This window comes from Chanos chanos, chromosome 14, assembly GCF_902362185.1.
Source record: "Chanos chanos chromosome 14, fChaCha1.1, whole genome shotgun sequence".
Lineage (NCBI taxonomy): Eukaryota > Metazoa > Chordata > Actinopteri > Gonorynchiformes > Chanidae > Chanos > Chanos chanos.
Genome location: NC_044508.1, coordinates 10,320,944 through 10,331,687, shown reverse-complemented (window position 1 = coordinate 10,331,687; position 10,744 = coordinate 10,320,944). Strand labels below are relative to the sequence as shown.

Below are 10,744 nucleotides of genomic sequence, written 5' to 3'. Positions count from 1 at the left end.
ACTCCAATATATCCTTGTGAGATATATTAATTGAAATGAAATTACTGCACCTGTGGGACAGAACAGCAAAGTGAACTGTCGTGTGCTTTTCCTGTTTTTGAGGACTTTTGAAGGAAAGGTACGTGATATGTCATTTTTAATTGCTTGATTTGCATGCAAATTATTTCATAAAATTTGGTTAATTAATAAGTTGAGAGACTACATTGATGTTGATCTAAATAAAACAGTACTTGTCAAGCACATTTTAGATTTCCATGGATTCATACGCATCTGATTTTTCTCATACCTCATCTGTTACAATTTCAATTTTCAATAGTTTTGTAATGCAGGAGTCACAATCAAATTTCCCTTACACAGAATCACAGCTCACAACTCAGAGGTCATGTCTCCACATGTTAGTTAATTTCATATTGATTGAAAATTCTTTACAAATGTTACTCATTATTGTTTTTGTTCAGGTTCCATGCAACTTGTATACCCATCAAATGGTTTCACAAAACATAATTTCAAATGAAAATATTCATAATGGAACTTATTCATCTGAGGTGTCTTTTTCAGCTCATTCCATTTGATTAATGTATACATGTATGTAATCATATTGTGTTGCATTGTCTCTACTATTTTCCACCATGATTTTTTCCCACAAGTACATTGACATAGATCATTAAAAAAGTCATTTTGAAATGTTGCTTTATTAATTGTTTCACTAGCCATGTATTTGTGTGCAGAGGTGCTTCCAATGTTTTTGTAAAAAAAAAAAAAAAAAAAATTATTCAGTGCAGTATAAAGGGCATTTTCTTGTTTTGTTTTTAATCAGTTTTGGTGTCTGTTTTTCGCATTTGCATAATCACTGTGATTTGATTTGATGTGTATTAGAATTTAGAACTTATACATGCTGAAATAAATGTTTTTTGTTACTGAATTCAGTGCTCTTCAAAACTCTTTCATTATCTCCCAGCAGACTGAAAGTTTGCAACTGAGAATATTTTCAAGGCTGCTATTTTGCGGTCTTGACTTGAATTTTACCATCCTTGATTTCTTCAGCAACTAGAATTTGCATCAGTGAGCTGATAAAACTTCACAAGGCTGGAGGATTATCAAGGGGGAGAGGCTCAAAAATAGCATGAAACAAGGTTATAAACAGATATTAAACGTTCATGCTAACATGAAAGTATAGATTTTAGAGAACTCCCCTGTCCACATTATAAAAAATACAGCTCACGATGTTCATTTTTCTGCCCACTAGTTCAACATCTAGTCCCCAATATGTAATCCCAAAACCTTGCATCTTAGAAGCTGAGTGGGAAAAAGACTTGAATTAAACAGGCCAGACAACAGCTCACTTTGTAAAAAATTAGAGAGCTGCATGAAATAGGGAGTGAGAAGAAAGAGCAAAACTTAAACCAAGAAAAACGAATATGTGGTGGAGTTCCTGTGCTCCACCAGAGGCTGAATATAAGCATTGTGTTAAATGTGGAACAGTTTTTGCTTTGGACTCGTCCAGACTTTCAGAACTGTGATGTCTGAGTTCTTTTACTTCTTGACTTAAGTGCTGCTTTTAACCCCGCAATTTACCTCTTAACTGATTTAGACTTGTTTCTATAGAGCTGCCCTTTAACACTTACATAGCTGTCATACAGTATTTTGTTAGTGATCTTTCTAACCATGTTTTTAAAAAGCACACTTTATTGTCGTTCAGCTAGACTGAAGACACACTTAGCTGTATAATATTTCTGGATATTAGGGGAGCACCTAGTGGTCAGTGCCAGTATTTTACTTTACATATGCTCTTGCTTCCTTTTATATCACTATTTCCTTCACTTCACAAATCCCACGAAAAAACTCAGAGGAGTCTGTTTGCCATTGTGTTGAAAAGTAGCACCACGTTTGATTAATAAATATTAATAATAAATAATAAATCATTTTCATTCTCAAACTAGCAATGCTGGTGACACGTTCATGTCAAGTCAACTTAAAATTCACTGACTTTTGTGATAAAGAACTTTAGGTAGACTATCAACCAAGTAACCTCTTCAGCAGTATAACTTCATACCTGTAACTGTATTGAAAAGTCTACTCAAACCACTGCTCTAAAAACAGAGCCAAAATATTAATTAATGCATGTATTAATTTCGAATGTGCAAAGAAACAACAGAAAAACACGCTTGTTTTGTAAAACAGATTTACAATCATTGTTTTTATTGTAAAAGCCACTTACAGTTGCGTCAAAATACCTGCAAAAAAACAGCTGTTAAAATAGATTTTTAAAACCTTTTTAAATCACTGTCATTGTTTGAACTCACAGTGTACCGCTCAATATCTGTTTTCTTTAAAACTCCCATGGACACAACAAAAGAGCGAGTCGAAGTATAACGGAACAAAACAAAATACATAATATCATACCGCTGCTCAGAAATCTACCATTATTGCTTTTTGGCATACTGCTTGTTAAAAAATCTTAAATGATTAAAATTGCTTCAATAAAAGTAATATACTTTAGTGCACTGAAGTCTGTGCAACAGAAAAAAAAACAATGTAAACACTGGACAGGACAAAAAAGAAATAACAATCTTTGGTGCGTCTACGCCAGAAAGAGAGCCTTGCAAACGGTCTCTCTGGCACTCTGAGGGCTTGTGAAGATCAGTGTGAAACCCCTTGTTTAGTCCTCCTTGGATTTTTCCAGTCTGCTTAGCAAGATTAAAGGGGCAACAAAGAGAGCAGAGCTGATTATGTAGCACATTTCTGCTCCAGCCAACCAGTACACTGTAAAGAAAACAAATGATTTTAAGTCAGCTTTGCTCTGCTGCTTTACCATGACGTCTACATTTCAGAGGACACATAAAAATTCTATTTTTGTTGCATTTCAAAAGAAAGAGGGCTCTATTCTGCAGTTCACATTTCTTAGTCACAATGAGCGAAGTGGGGACGGCCATACCCTCTCAATGGGCCAAAGGTGGACAATTAGCGTGTGGTGGCCTAGTTTGTGACAGCTCATAGAATTAAAACTGTAAGTACCACAGAGAAACAATTCTCAGTCTATAATGAATCAACACTGAGTGGTCACTTCATTAGGCATACATAGTGGTGGCAGGCTGAATTGGGGTATTTTTACAGTTCAACGTCAAAAACATGCAGGTCCTGTCAGATCTGTTCATGTCATACATTCAAGGGTTCTGATTCCACTGTTATACGTACTCATGATAAAGTTCTATATTGTTTCCGTCATGAAAAAGTAGTATGGTGTGAATACAATGTGAGTAAAACTTGAGTAGAATGGCAGAATAGAGCCTCTGAATTCTCCACTAAAAATACAGCTGTTATTTCCTCATTGTTTTCCGTATATCATAAACTACCCAGGGACCGTCAAACACATCTCATACTTCCAGTAATCCACCCTACACTAGGTCAGTGATAATGATAACCGTGCCAATGATAACACCACTCTCTATCGACAAGACTGGAGTTTCTGATTGATATAAAGGAGGTAAAAGTTTAACATCAGAGGATCTGATTGGTTAAAGCCAAGGACAAGTAGGAGTTTTCAGGTTGTAAAGACCCACTCACTCTGAAGACATTAACTATAACAATAAGCATGAATAAGGAATTTGACAGAATATCTGTGTAAACTCAACGATGACAACGACAAAAATCACTGCTAAGCAAATATAAGAGCTGTCATGACAGTCTGACTTTTTTCCATCTCAACCAACGAAAAATCAGTCAGACCCAGACACACATTCTCTGCTCAGAATTTCTGTATTTAACAATCACCAGAGGTGCCTAATAATACTGTAGACCATGAAGCACTGATTAATTTGATTAATACGCATGAAACAGAAACAGCATACAGTAAATACATGCTGAGGTACATAGTACAGACCTTGTTAATGTTGCGAATACAAAACTTTATCGGAACTGTGATGCGGAATTAAAATGACTTGAAGCCCTGTCATTAATTTAAGTTAAAACTGTGTTGAAGTCCATTGTTATGCACTGAATTACAACTGCATTGTGTCCATAATTACTTACTCAGCCTTTCCACATATGAGTAGCTAACAAGACTTTATTGTATTCTTTTATTCTTGAGTTTGAAAAGAAATAGAAGAAACACATCCATGCCATTTATGAATTCTGCTTGCTCTTTGTATGTGGAATAAATGATGTCCCAAAAGCCTTTCTAGCCATAAGACAATACACAATTGTGCTATGACAAAGGTCAGCCAACCATAAACTGTCATAATTATAGTTAGTTGTTACTATTATATGCTCTAGTGTGAATGGACTTCAGCACAACACTAAAAGGCTGTCTGCGGGTTTTTAGCTTTTTTGTTTTAGCTTTTTTGCTAACCAGCGAATAATTAAGGAGTAAGCTTTGTACCACACACCACTACTCATACTATTGGTTTCTGCTAGTGGTAGCAATTTTGATGTGCTTGATGATTTTCATGCAAAAAAATCCAACTAAATATCACCTGAAGAGGCCACAATAGGACCAAAGGCCCGTGCCAGCGCTCCTAGACTCCGAAGGATCCCCATTACTGTACCTTTCTGACTGGCTGAACCTAATAAACAGAACCAAAAGAATATTTTGATCAGGAAAATATATCGGAGGGAAAGGCTAGGAACATGCTGGAATACTGAAATTACCACTGCTGCAAAAACTGCTATGAAAATTACTACTATGCAGTTGAATGATTGCTGAACCTTATTTCTATCTTATTGTTCCAAACGTGAAATATTTATGTATACATTTTTTGAAGATTGGAATATAAGATAGACAAATTTTCTTTAAAAGCAATTAACATATACACTGAATTGTGACATTTAGAGTTGATCTACTTAACAACACCTGCCAAGCATTTTCTCTATTTTTTATGTAAACTGACAACAAAGGTGCATGAAACATGTGAGATAAGAAGTTCAGGTTTCACTGTTCATGTATAAATCATGCTTATTTCTGAAATGTTGCACTAACACATATGACCGAAAAACAATGTACTCACCATGTTCTGACACCTGTGTTGACAGACATGGTACAACAATAGCAGCAGCTGCAAAGACAGGTTCAAATAAACAAGGAAAAGTCAAGCAGACATCAATTTCAATGAAGAGTACAAATGTGCATGCACCATAAAGAATGCCTTTGGAGTTCAGTTCAACACACAGACAATGTTTACCGAATGAATATAGAAAAAGGCCAAAATACAGCACAGTCAAGTTCCATGCTATTCCGACGAGAATGAAGGCTGGGATGAGACACATGATTGCCTGAAAAGAATCACATCAAATGATAATAATGGGTAAAACGCAAAAACATATTTTTTTAAACTAATTACGCATGATTTTTAATAATTAACACAGAGTGGTCTTTCTTGCTTTCTTTATATTAGTGATAATAGGTAGATGGCTGGTTCTAGATTGACTGTACGTTACTGTTCAAGCAGGTAGAGCCTATTAAAGATGCATTTACCAAATGAACTGTTCTTAGCTGCTTTCCTGGTTTGATCCTTCGGGCATATCCCCCCTGGATTGTTGCCATGGTGATGCCAATGAAGAAGAACATCTTCCCCTGTTGCATGCTGAAGAAAGTTTTGAAAAAAAGAAAGGAATTAAACATTATACAATATACAATACAATACAAAACACAAAATACAATAGTAAAATACATGGAATACTTCATTTTCCAAGAAAGATGCGGTGATCATACAATATTGTTCTGGGGTAATATACAGTACTAAAACAGCTATGGGATATCACTACATGAGTTTGAGGAAAAAAAAATGTGCCACATACATTTAGGCTCTGTATCACTTGATGTCTGACTGGTGAAGATATAAAGAGATACATTGTAATAGTGCTACTGGAAGTTAACAAAAATACAGCACTTTAGTCCACAAAAATTCAGCATTTCCTTATTGTCAAGCACTTGTTGAGGTCCACGGTTGAGTGGCCAGTTGGCCCAGTCTCTAAACTGGTCTTACAACACTTCCTTTTCTTTCAAACCAACCATGACAACGGTCTTGCCCAGAGCACCAGTAAAAAGTGATGAAGCAGAAGAAGTGAGTGTCTAAATTCCTGCTTCCTCTTTACTTTGCTGACAGAGAAGCTATTACAACGTGACCCAAATAGAACACTTTCCCATAAGTAATACATATTTCTCTGCTTGAGCGCTAATGTATACCTCTGGGACACTCTATTATTAGTGATACTTCCTGTAGTGTGAATTGTGAGTCATGTAATATTTTTCAACAATTTCCTGGTCTCTAAGACTTACCTGGAGAACTGAAATCGCTGGTGAGTTAGAAAACTCAAAGTGAACTCCAGGCCAGAGAAGAGAAAAAGGTATGCAAAGTACACCAGGCCAAGCACTTTAAGCCTGTGCATTTCTAACAGGAAAAAGAAATGTCAAATACAGAGAACACAATGAATGTGAATGCACATTATGAAATATGGTGGTGCAACACAAACCTCTGTTGTGTGGTTACAAAGCAAAGGATTGTAGACTTTAAGAGACATAGAGGAGACGTGTGTATGTATTGACATGTATGTAGTGCCAGTGTACAAATGACAATGAGTTTTGTCTCTAAAACCTTAACGAGAAACTAGTGAATAACTTAAGGAAAAATCACATATCCAAATAACACACCATACTCATCAAACACCATTACTGTTTACGAAGAATATGAAATGAACCGTTTACACTAGAGTGTAATATCAGGCTTTCCTGAAGTACTTCTCAAGCACGCTGATACTAATTCGTAACGTTAACTTTCGGGGGGGGGGGGGGGGGGGGGGTCGTCAGTAAAATATTTATTATACACTCACTTTGAGCAGATGGTGGATCTTCCGTCCTTGTAACTGCAGTAAAATGAAAAAGTGCAACTGGGCTGAGAAGGTCTCCCGACTGATGAAAAACCGAGGACTCTCCAGAGGCCTGTGTATAATGAATTCAACAAAATAAGAGTTAAGTATTTCTTGTTTCTGTAAGGGGGGAATCATGTGTCATCAATAAATAGGGCAAAATATCAATAACTTCTCATTTTACTGATGGTGTCATTAGCTACGGCTTATCAATAAACCTGTATGCTAAATCAAAGAGAACTTCCAACATTGCAAAACAAAAACTCCACAATAAAATGTTCCAAAAATGATTTTATAATCTCCCCCTATCCCAACTCTAAAAAGTATCTGCCTATTTTTCAAGAGACATATTCAAAAGTTCAGCATTTGGGTAACTAGTTACTATGGGCTTTCACATATAAGAGCTACACCTTGTTGTCCTGGAGCAGAGTCTCTGGTAGCATAATGAAAATGAAGAGCAAATCTGCTACACAGAAGAGCACCGCCAACAAAGCTGGTCCCTGGTAGAACATCTCTGACTCTTTGGGCCTTAGGGCGAAGTAGGCCCCCATTAATGGGCCCAGAGTAAAACCCAAGGAAAAGGCGACACCAATCATGGCCTGTAAAAAACAGAAACAAATGATTAGTCAGAGAGAGCCATGTAAATGTCTCAGACATCTGATAACTTTGCATCCAGCAGCAATAACTGATCACTAAACTAAGGTCTAGACTCAGACAACTTGCCTTGTGTACCTTCTGTTCAATCAAAACTGCATTTGAACTGCTGATGATGAGAGGAATGAAGTTTGGTGGAGTAGAAAAGACCAGAATTGATTTATTCTTTGTGAAGCAACATTCTGTGCACACAGTAAATACACTGGCTTCACTGTAGCTCAGTGGTTAGCACTGTTGCCTCACAGCAAGAAGGCCCTAAATTCAAATCCCCAGAGTTTGCATGTTCTGGCAAAAAGACCTGGAGTTGGTCACCAGGCACTGGTGGTGGCTGCCCACTGCTCCTAGCTCACAGTGTGTGTCTCACTGTTCTAGTGTGTGTCTGCTCACTGGTGTTAGGATGGGTTAAATGCAGGGGCTGCATTTCACTGCTCAATGTGTGTGCTACCATGAAGCAGGTATGTTAAGAAGTAGTGTCAGTATTTCTGCTTGTTCACTAGAATACTAGGCTTTTTCAGGCTGGTATTACGCTAATACTTAATGTTTTTCATCATTACATTCTCCTTTGAAAAGCTGAGTAAAACAGAGTGCTTCAAACTTTATTTTTTAACTCTTAATGATAATTATAATAATAATTATTTAATATAAGTCAAATAAATATATGTTGACAGCTTGCTGTGCTTCTGTGATGTGTGCTACTCACCATCCCTCTGTTCCTTGCTTTAGGACATGGGAGATCAGCCACAATGGCTGTGCAAAGACTGACGTTTGCTTTACAAATTCCCCCCACCACTCGTGACAAGAGGAAAATACTGAAACTATGTGAAAAGGCCCAGAGAATATAGGATGATATCAAGCCAATCTAGAGAGAGAGAGAGAGAGAGAGAAACAATCACATCAGTGGAAGAGACAACCATTAGCATAACTGTGCTCACTGTAAAGGCAACAACACTTGGCAGCTTCTGAGAGACGCAGCTCATCTGGACTTTGTGAATGATGCGGATGTGAAACAGTGAGATTGTGACTAAATAGACAAATATGAAGGTATGATGCACCCACAGTGGTTAAAAGTAACAGTGGCCTCCTCCCCAGTTTATCTGATGCAGCTCCAATAATGGGGGAGGACAGGAACTGCAGCAGAGAGAAGAGTGAACCAATCAGACCTGAGAGGCAGAATACAGAGGATGTTGTCAGTGCACTTTCACATCATTCATCTACAAGAAGTTTGAGATATGTTTTATGATATTATCTTCCATCTAAAACCAAATACACAGTAAGCATAAATCACTTTAATCACCGATGCAAGTGGCTAAAAGACTAATACGAAATCTAGTTAATGTTTTTGTCAAGATGATATGTAAAAGATTTTTTTTTTTTGCTGATGTTCATTACCTCCAAAAAGAACACTGTTGTATTTTGTTTCCATGGGGATACCAACAGCTTGCCTGAACCAGTCCACCACACTCTGTAGTGACCCGTACACACTGTCCTGTTTTAAAAGAATTACACGAGAAAAATTAGGACATAATTCAGTCATATTTATGCCATAACATCATTGGTGTGACATAATGTTAAATGACATACTATGACAGAAAATGACATGTAATGGTATATAAATGGTATTTAACAAATCAGGCATATACAATTCAATATAAAGCTTATAATAACCAAGCTTTACAACAAAGAACTTACTCCAGTTTGACTGTAGTGATCAAGGATCGAGGGAAGGAGAGGTAGTATGAGCGTGAACCCCAAAAGGTCAAGAAGAAGAGCTAGGAAAACCACACCAATGACTCTAGAGGAGTGAATCCCATCCTGTGTGCCTTTAACACTTGCCATGTCTCTTCTTGTTGCTGTGTTTCTGTAAGGTGAGGGTTGACTGCTCAGAAAGAGATACTTATTGCATTCTCTGCTGTCCTCCAAAAAGATGGCCACTGCACTGAGAGGTTCACTGTTCACTGGTCAGAATCCTCAAGTGACTCCAATCAAATGTGTAAATGTGAGACCTACAACTATTGGAGATAAAAGCAATTGTTGCAAATTACATATATAATACACACACACACACACACACCGCTAGTTTTTTGAAGAACTTCACACTGAAACAAAGTATATTTCTGAAAGGTGCCTTGAATGTCATTCAAAAATCACAGCGTTTCATTTACCTTACGCCAAGAAAACTGCGTGCTCAGTTTTGGGGGGTGGGGGGCGGGGGGCAAAGAAAAAAAAAAAGCGTCAGGCATCATATACCGGCAAAACCCGGTCACTCCAGGAAACGGTTTCCAATTATGTTACTCAATCTCAGCCTATAAGTAAATGCAATTTATGCGAACAGTATGGAGTATATGCATAAACATATCCTCTCTGGTGTCACGCGACTAAACTACATACATCCGCTGATAATCACCGTTTTACTAACAGTATAACTGGTACCATGCGAAGTAATGAAAATACCAGGTAAATCAAATTTGAAGTCTCAGTGACTAGGTAATACATTAGTTCACTTTCTCCTCGTCTCTAATATACGTACTGTCGTTCATGGGAAAAACATCGATGGTTATAAACAAAGTTTGAGCAGTAAGGTCATGATTGTATTGTTTATATTGATGCATTACCTTCAGGCACGTCAAGCTGTAGGTCGGGGTGGTGGAACTCTGAAAGAAATGATAAAACCTGACAGTGTGTTAAAGGCATTTCCCAAACCAGGAAGCGGTGTCCTCTTTCACTTGACAAAAAGATGACGTAGGTGGAGAAGGAGAAAGATGCCAGAGCAATTAACGCCGGAGAAACTTTTCAGGATGAACAGATAATTCATTTCTTTGTCTGTGTGAATATCGATCTTGTTCGTAACTAGCTAATACGCCAAAATGAAAAACCATGGTTTTAACAGACTTGTTCACAGCTCAAATATAGCTTACAAAAGTGGCATTATTTCATGGTAAAAGCTTGTTACAGTATCATATTACTGTCAAATGTAAAAATGTAATGTACTGTTATACATATGAGTCTTTCTAAAAAAATGTTACACATATGTGCAAACCCTACATGTATATATCGAGCATGAAAATAATTACATACAAAAATAAAAAGCGAAAAAATCTTATCAAATGTAAGTGTTCACTCCCTTTATGCAAAAAGGTCAAATGACACGATGTCACACTTCAGTGTCTTACAAGTCAGTGAATAACTGGTTCCCTCACAAGCCGTGTCATCGTGTCATTATACTTTTCCC

The 10,744-nt window shown here is 37.2% G+C and overlaps 1 protein-coding gene across 1 annotated transcript; it reads right to left on the bottom strand.

Annotated features, from left to right (window-relative positions):
* Positions 1–2,659: 2,659 nt before the first annotated feature.
* LOC115827966 (major facilitator superfamily domain-containing protein 10) lies at positions 2,660–9,351 on the bottom strand. The gene is made up of 12 exons (XM_030791859.1): positions 9,205–9,351; positions 8,905–9,001; positions 8,572–8,675; positions 8,216–8,374; positions 7,272–7,460; positions 6,826–6,934; positions 6,275–6,386; positions 5,471–5,579; positions 5,178–5,268; positions 5,004–5,051; positions 4,473–4,562; positions 2,660–2,763 (listed from the first exon to the last, which is right to left on the bottom strand). The coding sequence occupies exons 1-12, from the start codon at positions 9,349–9,351 to the stop codon at positions 2,660–2,662; spliced, it is 1,359 nt and encodes a 452-aa protein (XP_030647719.1).
* Positions 9,352–10,744: the final 1,393 nt, after the last annotated feature.

Coding starts and splice junctions, on each gene's coding strand:
- LOC115827966 (XM_030791859.1), bottom strand. CDS start 9,351: ATGGCAAGTGTTAAAGGCACACAGGATGGGATTCACTCCTCTAGAGTC. Junction 8,676..8,904: donor CAACAGTGTTCTTTTTGGAG/GTAATGAACATC, acceptor TCTGCCTCTCAG/GTCTGATTGGTTCACTCTTC. Junction 2,764..4,472: donor TCCTATTGTGGCCTCTTCAG/GTGATATTTAGT, acceptor TTTTCTTTACAG/TGTACTGGTTGGCTGGAGCA.